The sequence below is a fragment of the Lissotriton helveticus genome, chromosome 4_1, assembly GCF_964261635.1.
Source record: "Lissotriton helveticus chromosome 4_1, aLisHel1.1, whole genome shotgun sequence".
Taxonomy (NCBI): Eukaryota; Metazoa; Chordata; class Amphibia; order Caudata; family Salamandridae; genus Lissotriton; species Lissotriton helveticus.
This window is the reverse complement of record NC_136063.1, coordinates 1,916,524,716-1,916,541,842: the sequence shown is the minus strand read 5'-3', so window position 1 is coordinate 1,916,541,842 and position 17,127 is coordinate 1,916,524,716. Positions and strand designations below refer to the sequence as shown.

Here is a 17,127-nt window from a genome sequence, read left to right as displayed (position 1 = left end):
ATCGTAAGACTGGCTGTAAAGTATATTGCGTACAGCAAGAAGAGTATTATAAATTAATACTGTAAAAGCCATAAAATACATACATAAATAAAGACTAAAAGTACTCACTGGTGCTTCTAAAATACACCTACCCCGATGTACCTAACCTAGGTCTAATACAAGGGAAGAAGTAAGTGTGGTGTAGCATAAGTTTAGTATTCTTTCTGCCAAGAATCTATCCAAGATTTCTCTTAGGGTCTAATCAGCTCCGTACCTTGGTTTAGAATGAAGGAGGTCTGGTATCTCTCTTTCTCAGGACTCGATTTCCCAACACCCCGCAAGGGGAGCTTGGAAACACTGAAGCTAGATTTCTCAGCAAGAGAAAAGACAGCGTCTCTCTCAGTGCGTCTGCTGGAGGGTCAGCTTCCTTCGGCACTTTCTGTAGCGAGAGGCGTCGGGCAAGTAGATAGTCGAACTGCTCCAAACCACCGTGTGTTTGCTTGGGCAAGTGTGGGCATATTTATACCTTGAAGGTGAAGAGTTTGACGTAAAGGTGGACATAATAATGTCATCAAACAGTCTCATTTCTTTGAAAACTTCATGAGTTCTTGGACAAATCAATATTCAAGCACGGGGAAGTCCTTAACTGCTGAAGCAGAGTTTTCCAAGAAATCGTTGTGGATTTTCGGAACTAGTGGAAGTAGCCATGCCATATTTGGACTGCATGAGCTATGTCTGAATATGGTTATGATTTCTATGCCTATATAAGGACATGGTGATTTATACCTATATAAGGGCATGAATCTGGAAAATTACACTAGGGTCCCAGCGCCGAACCAGCATAGTATGGTTCCAAATCCAAAATCTTCTCTAACTTCTGAGGCCAGAGCCTCAGTAGTTATATCCACAATGGCCTTTGAAGATGCGATCAGTTCAAAAGGCCACCTTTGAAATGCACAGGCTAAAGTTTGTCCCGTCTGCCATCCTACGCCGGGAGGTTTAATCACTATCTTTAGTGGGATTAAGCTCCTTTCCCTTGGAATGCAGGTCCTAATTCCTCCCTGACGTAACCGGCCCAGAAAGGCCGCTGAGAGTTAGAAGTCTGCAGTTTCCCTTGAGCCCCTAGTTTACTGCCTTCTATCAGGAATGCATAGATGTATCTGTCCTCCCAGCACCCAGATGTGAATTGGAGACAGGCATACAGGCACACAGAGCAACGAGAATCAAAACGCCCACTTTCCCAAAGTGACATTTCCACCTCTATAATGGCGTATCCACTCGCACTACCGGAGAGGATTCGTCATTACGAACTTATCAATATCAAACACTATACTCCTACTATTCTGCACGTAGGAAATACTGCTCAATAGCCTATCGCTACCTTTCCCCATGCTAATCCAATGCAAGAAGCAGGCCTCGTCCTACCGACCACACCGTCATGTGCCATTCATGACCCTTGAATGTAACGCACACACGCACATACCCTTCCTCTTCCCAACACCGTAACCTGTCCCCAGGGAGAACTATGATATAGCAAGAGTCATGCAGAACTTTGACATGTAGCTTTTTAAATGCCAAACCGAGTAACAGTAACTTGCGCACACAGGCCCCACCAGGACAAACCTGTGGCACGATCAATGAGTTGCCTCCGCTGATGGTACAACCAGTGCTGCAGGGCCATGGAGGAGCATTCGAGGTACATAACCTAGGTACAGGTCTTACCCCTAGACAAGTGACTTACAGCCAACTCAAACCAGCCGATCACGTATACACCAATCACCAGTATGTATATGACAAGCACAATTCTTTGGCGCCAATTCTTTTCTAAATATATACAAAACAGGCATAAATACTGCAAAATTAATGAAAAGTGAAAATACCAATATCTAAAGTTGCCTACATATGTTTGAAACATAAAATGTGTGAAGATGGAGACATCACAAAAAATAAAGAAAAGAAGCATGAAATGAAAGCAGAGATTTTCTACCAGGCCTGGCATTGAAGTAGACTATATTTAAGGCAGGTGTACACAAACAAAATGCCATCACTCACAGTACAGAAAATCAATAGCCGAAGTGGGCTGACCCACTGCCCGATGAGGTGGTGGGTGGAAGCAAAATGTGAATGACCAATGAATGTAGAGGGCTGCCCAAACTCCTCTTTATATGGTCACAACTGTATATTGTAAAGTATTTAGAAACATGAGGCTACAATGCCACACCAAAAAATAATGGAGAACCATGGGTCACTTGTTATATATCTTTGGCCAGAGAGGTCTGTGGAACATATAAGAATTTAACAGAGTAGTTTGACCATCAATACACCAAATTACACATGGTTTGACCAGCCTATTCAATATTTTTTAAATGCAATTTATGTTTTCTAAGAAGAAGCCTTGACCAATTCTCATAAATAATCCCTTGCTGAATTCAGGATTTTGTATAGTTTTCAGAAAGTCATAGCTTATCGGTTCTCACCCATTCTACCAACTAACCCTAAGATGTAAAAACAAATTAAAAATTGCACAAATAGGAAATTCCTCTCAGCCTGTTGTAAAAGAACACAAATTTAGTACAGTGTACCTTTTGTTGATGCCACTTCTCAAAATAAAAACACTTCCTTGCAGAGCATTTTTTCCATCTTCTCAAAGCGCTCCAAAGTATGTCACAAACTACTCTAATCTTTATAATACACCAAATGCAAGGCAACAGGAAAAGATGAAAATTCTGACTGAATTTCATTTGTGGTGAAAAAATCCCAAATGTCAAAAAAAGCACACAGAGTCAACAGGTCTGGGTTTAATGGCCAGACGCATGCAGCACTAGTAGATTAGGGTGAGACACTCAATAGTGAGCCAGCAGGGCGGGACAGAGGGCTACAGTTTTAAAGTAGTCCCTCACATAGTTCAATGAAAGCAATGGAGTGGGGTCTCCAATGAAAGAGGCTGGGCAAAGAAAGTCCGCAGTTATAATGGCGGACTCAACATCCACTCTATTGTTATTGGAACAATGGGTATCTTTATAGCTGTGGTGCCAAAATCAGGACCTAAAAAAAGCCTAGCTTTCTAAAAAAGAAAAGCTTTTGCAATGGAGTGGTTGCTCCATATCAGATGGCCGAGCTGACTAAGGCAAAACAAGAGGGAGACTACGAGTGATTAGAGAGCAACAGTGGTAGTGCTCTTTCTTGTGGGGTGTTGCTAGTGTCAACAAGAGAGCAGGGAGGAAGTAGGAGCAGACTTCTACACATACCCTACCTTACCTGATTTCCCTTTTTGGTTTATTGCAACTTTGCTTTAAGCTCCTAAAAGGCCTTTAGACACTTGGCATTAATGCACGAATTATTGAGCTCAATTACTATTCACAGGCCACCCTCTACACACCCAAAACCCTTCCAACCTACCCAACACCCTCACAGCAAACCGGAATCTATAAAGATCATGGGCTATTAATAATGACATTCCACTGCATGCAGGAACCATTAGATTACCAGGTTGTGCCTAAAGTCACACAGTCTTATATGAAAAGGGGAGACTCTCCAAATCACACAACCCTCTATTGCAGTATTTCCCAAACTGTGGGTCATGAGCCAATTTTTGGTAGGTCACAAACGTTTAAGCAATAAATAAATATGCCTTTCAATTCTGCATTTATCTTGTCACATATATTGTGTTTTAGAAACAGCGGTAAAATTCCATGGGTAGGACTTCCGACAATTTGCTCCTTTTTTAACGTGGGGATTGGTGTTTACAAACTCCTCTCACTTTGCAGTCAGAGAAAGAAAAGCAAGACTAATTATGTGACAATCTTGCTAGGGTAGAGTGTGAAAGGAAAGGCTGTAGGATATAATTTGTTGCAACGCACAACAAAATGTAAATACCTGTAATTTAACTGTACACATTCAGTAGTTAGGAAAGCAAAAAAGAATCAAATATTTTGGTAATTCTGAAGTGTGATAGAAACAAAGATGTTAAGAGGATCAAAACAAAGCAAGACAGTTTACTTGGTGAAGCACAAATTCTAAATATTAACTAAAACCCAATTTCCACACATTATCATTTGCGTGCGTTGTGGGTTTATCAGTAAAACAAAGTCTGTGCAAATTTAGTGGCGATTTTAATGGAAAATGGGCTGTTTGTAAATGACACTGCACTACCACACAATGCTTTGGTTACATTAAAAATAATGTCTTGCCTCATGTCCACTAAAGTTAAGCGCGTCGCAAAAGTTTGTTGTTCTGATAATTGGATTGTGGTTCTAAAAAGTGTGGGAAGCACTGCCCTTTTGGATAAAAGCAATATCGGAAGCCCCTAGAAAATGCACATCTATAGAGGTCATAAGGAAGGTGGAGTGGCCCTTCTGAATTTTATTGAAGAGATGTAGTGTTTACGTATTGCTCCTTTAGCAAATCATTCATGCCTCCGGTCTATAATCAGTTAAATTAATTATTAGTGAATTATGAAATAATGCCCTGATCACATCTGTGCTCTGCCTAAATCTTTAAAGCACAGAACACCTCTTTTAGAACAAGCATTTACAATGCAATAGGTCTCGCAGCATTAAAGTTGGAGTTACTGGCATTGTAAATGACAATGCTTTGGCTTAATTTTTTTTTTTTTTTGCAATTGGTATGTAAACATTGTTTGTGAATGGTTAGCTGTTGCTTAGGCGAAGCAAAGTTGGCAGTAATATAGAGCGCTAGTCTTGCTTGTTATAAGCATGCTTAATTAAAGCGCTCAGATACGTGCGGGTAAAGTTTGCGCTATATAAAAGTGAAAACTAATAAATAGATTTTAAAAAGCCTACCTGTACCACGTCCGTTCTTATTCTGCAATGGCACATATCTTTGGGTCCCTGTATTTATTAACTGCACCCGGCTGTGGGAAACCTCCATGGCAGGAACAACGTGTTGCGGGACAGACACGGGCAATGTAGCCACTGTCCTGTGGCTGCACCGCGGGGTAACAGGGTAACAGTGTAGGGGCAGGAAGGCAGGCAGTTGGTAGTGCTGTGCCATAGCAGTGTAGTTCTCTGTGTAAGCTGGGCATGGGGGTTGCTGTTGGCTGAGAAGAAGTGGTGAGGAGGTGCCGGTTCGGTATGCCTGCTTCCTGATCTTGGGCAGGCGACAGTTAAAAACAAGTTACAAACTAATGCAGCCTAAGACTTTAATCACGTTTCATAGTATCAAAGCGTGCTGGGGCTCAAAGTGGCTTATTTACATCTTATTGTGTGTTGTCGCCCTACATGGCACGTGTGTGTCCTGCGAATGCACACCGATGCGCTCTCCTGCAGCCGAACACATGTATGATGCACACATACAAGATACACATTTGTCTGTGCTCTAGTCTAAACAGTCGTGAACGGATATGTGCTGGTTTCTGATATAATGCTCTAAATGTTATGGTAGGTTTATAAAGCGCAGGTATCCCGGAGTTTCTTGGCACTATAGAGGGCAGCAACATAATCAAAATGTTTAAACTGCAGTGGACTTTAGTCCATAACAAATGACTTTTATTAATGGAAACCCCGTTGCTAAACATTAGCGTTTGGTAGCTTTAACCATTTGCGTTTATTTTTTAATATTTCGCTTATGAATTTAATTTTTTATGTTTATCCATGACCATGAAACAAAGAAGGAATTGCATGTTTTCTGAAACGTATTACAAACGGAAATATGTGTATTTCCAACCAGAGGTTAGCCGAATCAAATGTTGGAATCCTCCAAATTTTAATTCCGAAACCAACTTGTTTTCCTTCCTTTTCTTATACAACCAGTGAAATTGCAAATACTTTCCAGTATTAACCACGATTTTAAAGGAGTTCCGCTTCCTGGATTGAAGCCAGCTAAGGTGGTTTCTTAAAGGGGCAGGCGCGGTTTTAGAGTTTTCTCTCAGAAGTCATAGTGGAATGAATGAATGTTCTTGGGAACACCACATGTAATTCAGTTGCCCAGGAATACGCCATGACGTTAAGCAGTCAGTGGGGCCCTCGAGGAAACATTGTAGGGCAGAGTACCACCCCACATTGAAGCGTGCACTGCAGCAAGTGACCAGAGGACTGAAGTGTCCTCCAGGCTGCTGACTAGAGCGAGGCTGAATTCCTTATCTGCCGTCCTCGATGAACACCTCTCCGCCCTCGTAACGTGCTTGCAGTATTTCACGTAAGTCACTTTTAATGTTTTTAAACACAGAAACAGGTACAAACCTCCCAAAACATTCGCTCGGAAAGGCAAATGCATCCACAGATAGTATGCACAGCGTTTAAATTAAGATTTCCAAAGTTTGAGCTCCAGAAGCTTTTTTAAACCGGCAGAAGTCCAAAGTTTTGTATTCCATGTTTCACGTTTGTAGACTCCCTCTGTACACAGAGTGCCCAGATAAGGACTTAAAAACAAGGAAAGAAGCAGGAAAATGCACCAGGTACTGACATAATACTGCAAGGGTCCACGCCTAGATTGACTGCCCCGCAGGCATTGTGTCAAAATGCCGTATTTGGTGCAGTGCATAAATAGGTGTAGAATTGAATCGGAGTGACCAGTATACTTTTATGAAATATCGGTAAACAAAATCGTCTAGGCGAAATACCATACGCGCAGCTTTGAACTTCTTCTTGCTTTACTGTTGAAGTAAAGACAAGGCAGAAAAGTGTGTTTTCTGTTTAAAAAAATGTAGGTATTCTGCCTTCTGCGCGGAGGAATCCCTGGCAAAGAGGCTTTACAGAGTCGTCTAGGGTGGGCAGTAGGGTGAGTATGAGAGCTGTGGCATCAGCTCCAGAGTCCTGGATGCAAAACCCTTGTCAGCACAGGGGAGGGGGCGCACGGCACCAGTCTTTACAAGGGGCGTATGTATCCCTCCGGCAGCAGGGGCGGTGGCACCGGGGTCAAGGGTGTGGGGGTCCCACTGCAACTCAGACAGGCAAGGGGTAATTTTCCTTGAGTACACAAAACGGCCCACAGCACCCTTGCCACGCGCCGGAGCACACCTTTGAATACCGGCAGCGGGTGGATGATTGCACTGGAGGGGAGGCGCGCTACATTGCACGGCTTTCTAATTATTTCTGTATGAAGTAAATACCAGGCCAACCAGACAAAAATATAGGGTTGTTCTCCGATAAGGTATGTTTCAATCGGAGCAGCACATGCCTTACCTATGAAAAGCTGGGTGAACGCAGGGTGCGGCTGTAACACAGTCATACCGATGCGTCTGTAGGGTCATCAGCCCAAGCACTGCACGCAGCGAGACGTATGACGCGATTACAGCGAGAAGAAAGCGCGCGCCCGAGGACGGCCTCAACATTTAACATTTACAGCGGACAGCAGTGCTCTTATCCCTTGTTTTATTCATTATCTCAGATTTTTTTGCGAATTGCTGCGCTTTCTGCGACCATTTGCCGTCTTTGACATGAACAGGATGGACCAGCGCTGGCGTCTGCCCATCCTGCCAAAAACCAACGTCCCTGGAGTGAGTATTTGTTTAACATGACCAAGCAAACAGCCTGGAAGAGGCAGTTTCTGCACCATAATCTGTCGTGTCACCCTGATTTTAAGATTAAGTAGGCAGTGGTATACAAAACAGTACAAAAGGACACACACAAAGCAACAAGACGTGCGCGTGCACTGGCAAAAACGAAACCTGCGGTGGGGCGGGACTTCCGTCTTTTGCCAGAAGCCCGCGCCCATGGAGTGCCTGGCCAGAGAAGCAGTGGAGACGCGGGGCTCCCATGCCCGAGGGAGAGCCCCGCGGAGGCTGCAGAAGTCCGGAGTGGCGGTGAGTGGGGCTTAGTTGTAGGGGGGAAGGGGGGGTGGTGGGGGGGGTCTCGGTGCGCTTGTGTGTGTGTGTCTGTGTGTGTGTGTGTGTGCGCTGGTGTGTGTATGTGTGCACTGGTGTGTGTATGTGTGCGGCGGCGGGGGGTCTCTGTATGTGTGCGTGCGTGTATGTGCGCTTGTGTGTGTGTGCGCTGGTGTGTGTATGTGTGCGCTGGTGTGTGTATGTGTGCGGCGGCGGGGGGTCTCTGTATGTGTGCGTGTATGTGCGCTCGTGTGTGTGTGTGTGCGCTGGTGTGTGTATGTGTGCGCTGGTGTGTGTATGTGTGCGGCGGCGGGGGGGTCTCTGTATGTGTGCGTGCGTGTATGTGCGCTCGTGTGTGTGTGTGTGTGTGCGCGCTGGTGTATGTGTGCGCTGGTGTGTGTATGTGTGCGGCGGCGGGGGGGGGTCTCTGTATGTGTGCGTGCGTGTATGTGCGTGTGTGTGTGTGTGCGCGCGTGTGCGAAAGCAGGGGGAGGTGTGGCTGTGTGTGTTGGAGCTTCCCAGGAGACAGGAGATGTGCACACGCGCCCGCGGCCCGCTCCGATCCGATCAGATTCTTGAAGATGCGCGTGGCCATCTCTTGTCTCCTGGGAAGCTGAGCGGTGACTATAGGTCTCTGGCGAGACAGCGCTTCGCGCTGTAATCGCCACGAGACATAAAAAAACTCACAGCCACATTTACTATTTGACTAATTTTGCCTCAAGTAGTAAGAAAACCTACTCTAAACAAATAGGTATGGGCACATTCACATTGGAAAGAAAAAGCACTAGTTCGCAATTGGTAGGCAAATCACCAAAAGATATGTATCCTATAAACAGCTGGTCCCATTAATGCGGAGGCTCATAAGATCAATATTTTAGGCCTTAAAACAAAAGTCAACAGAAGAATACTACTGGCAACATTATTCAAAACGAGAGAAAAAAAATGCCTGGAAAAAAACCATAACTAGGAAGAAAACCTTACCAGTTTGCTACCTCTTTTTAATTCCTTCTGAACATCTTGAAAAGAAAAACCAGCAAGGTCATCACCATCAGAATGAGAGGACACCAATGCAGATGAAAAAAGCTGAAAAGCATATAACTTGATTTTATTTGCCATGTAATTTACAATACAAAGTACAACTGCATAAAAGGACTCGTTTTAACAACAGAATTAGATCATGACCCTTGCAACTCTCACACCTTTGGACAGCACCACCACATTCCTGGATGGACCTAGAGGCGTAGTCTATATTCTTCAACCACACTCCTTCCTCAATCCCCATCTCCTTATATTCTCTCAATCTCAAATTTTTCCCACCACGCCATTTTCTATCTAAATGAAATCAATGCCCAAGGGCTTCTAAAGTAGTTACTAGGAGATTGTACTAGATTGTACTCCTGGCATCATCAGAGGACTCGAACTGAGAGAATCAGGTTCTAAGAATGAACTCCTTTTTTTATTCAAATATACTTCGTATCATACATGAACCATGCAACATTCTTATATGTGCTCAATGCCCATGGGCTTTTAAAGTAATTACTAGGGGATTGTACTCCTGGCATCATCAGAGGACTCCAACTGAGAGAATCAGGTTCTAATAATGTACTCCTGTTTTTATTCAAATATACTTTGTATCATGCATGAACCATGCAACATTCTTACATGTGCTGGCGAGCAGCGTCTCTTATGATTAAGCATCCTGTCCCGCACTGATTTTCATTTTAAGTTCATGAAAAAAGTGCAGCAACATAAAAATAAAAGTAAGAGCATGTAATCTATATTAGCCATGGAGGCAATATGGCAGGCACACACTTCCATCCATGGCATCCAACATAGTAGCACACTACCCGTACAATAAAGTGGGTAAGCGCATCAATGGGGGTAAGAAGAAGAACATAAAAGCATTTAAAATGCATTACAATTGGAGGTTGTTTTCAATGGGTTCAAACCCATTACTTTACTGAGTCAATTTAAGAGAAGATTTAAACGGTACTTTGACAATTGTAAGACGCATCAGGCTGAGTATCCAGGCACTGTACATTTACGTGTTGTTAGACGGATCTAAAAAGCAGCATATGCTGCAAGCGCAGTTTTAAATTCACGAAATGTAGCACTCCAACAAACGTGGGACGAACAGTAGTAGAAATCATGTGAAATACCCATAATCAATAAAGTATTTGGACTTTTGCAACTTTAGGGTCCTATGACTAAAGTTCATCTTATCTGGTTAGAAGGAATTTTTGTTGTATGGTGTTGAAGACTTTCGTCATCCAGTGAAACCACTGCTTCTTTATTTTACTGGGTCTTAACCAGAAGATGAAGTATACAGCAGAAGATGAAATATACAGCACACGCTGGTATTGGAACAACTCCCAGCACACTACCCAATTGATCTTTGCGTACAATATCCTCTGGCATTAAGATACATATGACCATGCTCAGATGTTGGTGCTACTGCAACTGTTTATAGAGGTCTGGATGAAGTACAGTTCTGTAGGTTTCTGTTAGTTTTGTTGAGCACTGTTAGACCTGTCTGCTTCTGGGAAGACTCTAACCACCATGATTTATTTTTGTCCCCCTTAGCCTCCCAGACTTTCTATTTTTATTTTTACATATGTCCATCAGGAATTTTTTTAATGCTGTCAGGAGGCTAGGTGCTCCTTGGCGATGACGCCATTTTTCCCTCATAACCTGTGAGGCCTAGTCAGCCCCCTTGAAAATCTAGGGATCTCAAGAAACCTAAGATGGTGTCCACCAACTGCCATAACGGACACCACTGGAGGACAGGTCCATAGGTTAACATTAGGGAACTTTCTAGAATACCCTAGAGAATTCTGCAGGTCTCAGGCCACCCTATATAAGGCCAGTGACCAGCAGCCATTTTGTGCTGACCCCAGAGTAGAGGAGTGAGGCAGTGGTGAGAGGAGGTGGACACACTGAGAGCAGCTAGTTGTCATTTGAGGCTGACAGTTACTTCAGAGGATTGTTCCCCCTTTAGCCCTTGACCGATCCCTCTCTCAAGACAACAGTTATTGACCAAGAAAACAAGCTTCGTGAGAAGAAAAACCCTTCTGGATCAGCATTCCTGTAGAAACTGACAGGATCTACTTTCTGAAACTCAGTCTTATATGCCCTGCCCAGCGCTGCACCTACCAGGGTAGCGAGTCATTTGTGGTCCCCTTGGAGCACCTGGAGGAGCGAGTGCCCGATCTGTGAGGTACTTCTTCTGGAGCCGGGGGAGGAAAGCAGCAGCGTGTGAGGAGCGGCGCAGTGTGGTCCGTCTGCGGGACCCCGGGGGCACCAGGCGCGTCAGGAGAAGCGAGGAAACGCTTCCGCGCAAGCCAGTAGCGCGACCGCTTCTTTCAGCAGGAGGGGCCTAGGGTCGAGCAGGCCCAGGGGTGCAGTGTTCCCTGCGTGACGAGGTCCGGGGAGGAACACGCAGGCGCCGACGAGCAGCGCGACCTGAGAGGTGGAGCCATTGCGAGGAACGCGCATGCCCCAGAGATCAGCGCGTCCATCGGGTTGCCCGAGGTGGCGCCAGACGACTTTCCGGAGCGCCGCGTTGACAGCGGAACCCCCTACTTGTGAGCGCTTGCTGGAGGAACTAGCGCTTGGGCAACCGACCGCCCATCTAACCCCTGGTGATCCGCAGACGCAGGAAATCACCGCGTTAAGCCTGAAACGAGGCCCCCTAGCCAGCGCTGACAGGAGAACGCGCGCTTGGGCTGAGGAGGCCGGCAAGGCTCTTCCCACGTCAGTGCAGGGAAGCAGCTGATCGGGGGAGCTTGAGAGGCGGGTACCAGCTGAAGGCCTATGGACTGTGGCATATCTGCCACCCAGACAGTAAGGAGAGTGGGAGTGTGAAGAGGGAAGTGTTGGGTAAAAAGGGATAAAAGGTTGACAGCTATTTTAAACAGGTCCATAAGCAGAGAAAAGGGCCTTGACCTTTCTACTTCCCTGGAGATTCATTCTGTGACAAAGGAGAGAAGGGGTTAGGCAACGTAACCCTAGATGTGTTAACATAACCAATGAATTGGTAGGCTGTAGTAAAGAGTTATTGATGTCATTGTGTATTAATGCAAAATACCCCTGTAGAGTGTGAAGTCTAGGAGCTTCAATTAATTATCCAAGAAGTTCTCTGAATGTACTGCTGAATTCTGATAAAAGTATATGATTTACTGCTTTTTCCACAGCTGGAGGAGTGAAAACTATTTTCTCTAGTAAAAGTGCAATGTTTATTCCTAAAAGCAATTGATGTGATAACCTGTATGCTTTCAAATCCAAAGAGCCATATTATTTTTATAAAAGGTAACGGTATTTTTGCAAACAAAGGTGTTGTGTCTTTATTTTAGTGGTTCATCAATGTGTTACTGTGGGTAAGCTGTGTAAGTACTTAGCCAACGCCTGGAGTTAGCTGTAGACCACTACTGTGCCAAGCTACCATATGTAGGCTTGGGTAATCTAGGTCCAACATAATTGGTGTTTCAGCGGTGGGATCACGGATTTGTACTTACACTCACTTATTAGTAACACAGTGACAACCACGAGACCCCACCTGGAGTTTTCTCCCTGCGGCCCTCTTAATTTATATTTTTGATTTTTCTAAATTTACTTCTGGTGGTGGGTGGAGGTTAACCTCAAGTCACTTCGTGGGTTTCTCCTGTGAGTAATTTTATACCATGGCAAAGCTGGAGGTGAATCTTAAAGAGTTGGAAGCCAATACTGTGGCCCAACTCAGGGATTGGTGTCAGCAGAACGGGGTATTTTTCAATAAAGGTGCCAAGAAAGGAGAGTTGCTGACAAGCATAAGGGCATGGTTGGAAGCTCGCCTAAGGGAGGAACCAGAAATGGAAGTGGGTGATGGGGACACTGTTACTGAGGCTGCATTGCTGAACCAAATGGGGAGAGGGAATCTTCTGACAGGTCCCAGGTTACCTTCAAGGGCAAGCAGCAGTGTTTCAGACAGGGGCTTAACCGAAGCCGAGCTGGAAGATAGGAGGGAGGAGAGGAGGTTGAAAATAGAACTAGCCAGGATGGACATGGAAAGGGAGGATAGGAGGTTGGCACATGAGCGAACCATCAAAGAGATGGATTTACAAGCCCTAAACCGAGGATCCCCCAAATCAGAGAATGGTGGCAGCGATACCCAGACCAACATCAAAGAACCTAGACCGTACCTACCAAAAGATATTATGGCTTGTTATGTACCCAGTGACGACATTGCTAAATGGCTAGCCGCCTACGAGGTCTCGCTAAGGGCCCATGGGATTCTGGAAGTCCACTGGGGAGGTGGGTTATACAAATACATGCCCCCCACTGGCAGGGATACTTTGTTGGCTCTTGACCAGAGTGAACAGACCTACTATCCGGCTATGAAATCAGCGCTGCTCAAGAAGTTTGGGTTGACCCCTGAGAAATATAGGCAAAAGTTCCGGGGCAGCTACAAGCTGGGCACGCAAAACTGGGTAGATTTCTTGGACTACTCCAGGAAGGCCCTGGAGGGTTGGGTAAGAGGCAGCGATGTAGGGGACTATGAGGGACTATATGACCTCATACTCAAGGAACACCTACTCGAGAAGTGTCTTCCCGAGCTAAGACAGCATCTGGTGGACAGCAAGCTGACCAGCCCCAGGAAGCTTGCTGAGGAGGCGGACATCTGGGTTAGTACCCGGGTGTCGACTAAGGGGACTGGAGGGAATTCCCAGAAGCAAGGACAGGGCGCCCCCCAGAGGAAAGAGGGAGGGGAAACTAAGAGGGAGTTCTCAAAAGGGCCACAAAATACTTCGCAAGGAAGGGGCAGAGGATTCATCCCCAAGAGTAACCCCCCTCGCAACCCTACCCCTGGCCAAAGCCAGCAGCCAAGGGTTGTTCATTGTTTTGAGTGTGGTGGTGTGGGACACTATAAAGGAGATGTGAGGTGCCCAAAAAGACCACCCCCTCCCACTGGAGGAAAAGCCCCGGGAATCACTAGTGTAGTGCTCGGGGAGGAGATACCTTTGGTTAATGGAGGGGAGCGGGCGGGTGTCACCTTAGTGTCCCTGGGAGACAAAGAGATGGTTCCCAAGACCCAGCTGCCCTCTAATACTACTAAGTATGAGCAGTGGGTCACCATCAATGGCCGAAGAGGGGAGGCTCTGAGAGACACAGGAGCCAGCATGACTATGGTAAGGAGTCAGCTGGTGTCTCCAGAGCAGGTCATCCCAGATGTACTCCATCCCGCCGTAATGGCTGACGGCAGATTGGGCCACTATCCTGTGGCTCAGGTTCCCTTTGAGTGGGGAGGGGTTGCAGGTCCACTTCGAGTTGCCGTAAGCCCTGCCGTGCCTGTTGACTGCCTGTTAGGGAATGATATGGAGCACAATGCTTGGAGGAGGGTGGAGTACCAGACTCACTCTGAGATGCTGGGACCCCCTGACTGGACTTGTGTCAGCACAAGGTCCGCGACTGCCCGAAGGGGGAGTTCATTGACGCTGGAGCCTGGAACAATGGCCCAGCCGGCTGCCAGAGAGGAGAAGGACAGGAGGCCGGAGGACCCTGCCTCGACATCTCCACCTCGTGAGACAACTGGACCACCTGCGGAGGTGGATCTGGAGTCCACCGGGGAGAATGTTGCTTCCCTGGAAAACCTACCCATCCCCACTGAATGGCATGTGGAGGGAGGTCCTTCCCGGGAAGAGTTCTGCAAAGCTCAGAAAGAGTGTCCTACTCTCGAGGGGCTGCGGCAACAGGCCAACGCCCAGGCAGCGGGAAACATTGAGGGGAGCTACCAGATTTACTGGGAGGATGGACTCCTCTACAGTGAGCCCAAGACACCTGGCCACGGTTCAGCCAGAGCCTTGGTGGTCCCTCAATGCTTTAGAGCCTTTCTACTGGAACTGGCTCATGAGATACCATTGGCAGGACACCTAGGACAGGACAAGACCTTTGCCCGGCTTGTCCCCCATTTCTACTGGCCTCGAATGAAAGTGGCGTCGGATACATATTGTCGGACGTGTGTGTCTTGCCAAGCCAGTGGGAAAACTGGGGTGAAGCTAAAAGCTCCCCTGGAACCACTACCCGTCGTTAGCACCCCCTTTGAGAGGGTGGGCATCGACATTGTAGGGCCATTGGATCCACCAACTTCAGCTGGACATCGGTTCATACTGGTTTTGGTGGATCATGCCACCCGGTACCCAGAGGCAATACCTCTGAGGACCATCACTGCACCTGCAGTGGCAAGGGCCCTGATGGGGATTTTCACCAGAGTGGGTTTCCCCAAGGAGGTCATTTCCGACAGAGGGACTAACTTCCTTTCAGCATACATGCGGGCCATGTGGAAGGAGTGCGGTGTTACCTATCGGTTTACTACTCCCTATCACCCACAAACCAATGGTCTTGTGGAAAGGTTTAACAAAACCTTGAAAGGTATGATACGGAGTCTTCCTGAGAGCCTACGAAAGAAATGGGACATCCTCCTACCCTGTCTCTTGTTTTCCTACAGGGAAGTGCCACAGAAGGGAGTGGGCTTCAGCCCCTTCGAACTCTTGTATGGGCACCCTGTAAGGGGACCTCTCAGCCTGGTGAAAGACGGATGGGAACAGACTCCCAGGAAGCTTCCCCAGGACGTGGTGAGCTACATGCTGGCCTTCCGGAGCCAAATGGCTAAGTTGTGGAAGCAGGCTTCAGACAACTTGGAGGCCAGCCAAACAGTTATGAAAGAGTGGTATGACCACAACGCTCACCCAGTGGAACTGGAGCCTGGACAGAAAGTGTGGGTAATGGAACCTGGAGAGCTGAATGCCCTCCAGGACCGTTGGACAGGCCCCTTTGAGGTTTTAGAGAAAAAGGGGAAGTCTACCTATTTGGTGGATCTTAAGACCCCAAGGCAGCCCCTCAGGGTGCTGCATGCCAATCGTCTCAAGCCACATCATGAGAGGCCCGAGGTTGTCTTAATGCTGGTGACCGATGGAGCAGAGGAAGAAGAAAGTGAACCTCTCCCTGATCTTCTCTCGTACAAAGAAAAAGATGGATCAGTGGAGGGAGTGATTCTCTCGCCATCCCTGACTTCTGAACAGCAAAGTGATTGCCGCCAGATCCTGGAGCAATTTTCTCCCCTGTTCTCCCTTGTCCCAGGTAGGACCCACCTGTGTACCCATGACGTGGACACAGGAGACAGCCCACCTGTGAAATCTAAAATCTACCGGCTGTCGGACAAGGTGAAGGCCAACATCAAAAGTGAAGTCGCCAAGATGCTGGAGCTAGGGGTGATTGAACCTTCTGGTAGCCCTTGGTCTAGCCCGGTGGTTTTGGTACCAAAAGCTGCCCCACCAGGCACCACACCTGAATTGAGATTCTGTGTGGACTACCGAGGCTTGAACTCAGTGACTAAAACTGATGCACATCCTATCCCACGGGCGGATGAGCTTATTGACCGGCTGGGAGCTGCCCAATACTTAAGTACCTTTGACCTAACTTCAGGGTACTGGCAGATTTCCCTTACTGAGGAGGCGAAGGAAAGGTCAGCCTTCTCTACACCTGAGGGACACTACCAATTTCGTGTGATGCCCTTTGGGCTCAAGAATGCCCCTGCCACTTTTCAGAGGCTGGTGAACAGGGTCCTTTCGGGAATGGAAGCTTTTTCTGCTGCATACCTGGACGACATTGCTGTCTTCAGCAGCAGCTGGGAGGACCATTTGCAGCACCTGCAAGCTGTTCTTCATGCCCTGCAACAGGCTGGCTTGACCATCAAGGCCAGCAAGTGTCAGATCGGACAAGGGTCGGTGGTGTACCTAGGTCACTTGGTGGGCAGAGGGACGGTGCAGCCCCTCCAGGCAAAGATTGAGGCTATCATCGCCTGGGAGCCCCCCAAGACTCAAACAGAGGTCCGAGCCTTCCTGGGCCTCACTGGATATTACCGTCGCTTCGTGAAGGGGTATGGCACTATTGTGGCCCCTCTCACTGAGCTTACTTCCAAGAAGCAACCCCGACGGGTAGTCTGGACGGAGGCTTGCCAGCGAGCCTTCCTGACCTTGAAACAAGCATTGTGTTCCGCTCCCATTCTCAAGGCCCCTAATTTTGCTAGAGAATTCATTGTCCAAACAGATGCGTCAGAACATGGCATTGGGGCAGTGTTATCGCAGCTAAATGATGAGGGCTTGGATCAACCCGTGGTCTTCCTGTCCAGGAGACTACTCCCCAGGGAAAGGAGGTGGAGTACAATTGAGAGAGAAGCCTTTGCGGTGGTTTGGGCTCTGAAGAAGCTGCGACCATACCTGTTTGGTTCGCACTTCCTAGTTCAGACTGACCATCGCCCCCTTCGTTGGCTGATGCAAATGAAGGGGGAGAATCCCAAGTTGCTAAGGTGGTCCATCTCCCTACAGGGAATG

At 47.1% G+C, this 17,127-nt stretch overlaps 1 protein-coding gene across 7 annotated transcripts in view; it reads right to left on the bottom strand.

The window, feature by feature from the left end:
* Positions 1–17,127, bottom strand: part of PHF6 (PHD finger protein 6) — a 467,171-nt gene that overhangs the window by 423,255 nt on the left and 26,789 nt on the right. For all 7 annotated transcript variants that reach the window (XR_013610659.1, XM_078688560.1, XM_078688565.1 and 4 more), the window contains exon 3: positions 8,744–8,845. Coding sequence is in view for 6 of the 7 variants with exons in the window: in XM_078688560.1 (XP_078544686.1) it covers positions 8,744–8,845 (102 nt within the window). In the remaining variant the exon portion in view is untranslated. The remainder of the gene's footprint in view (positions 1–8,743; positions 8,846–17,127) is intronic.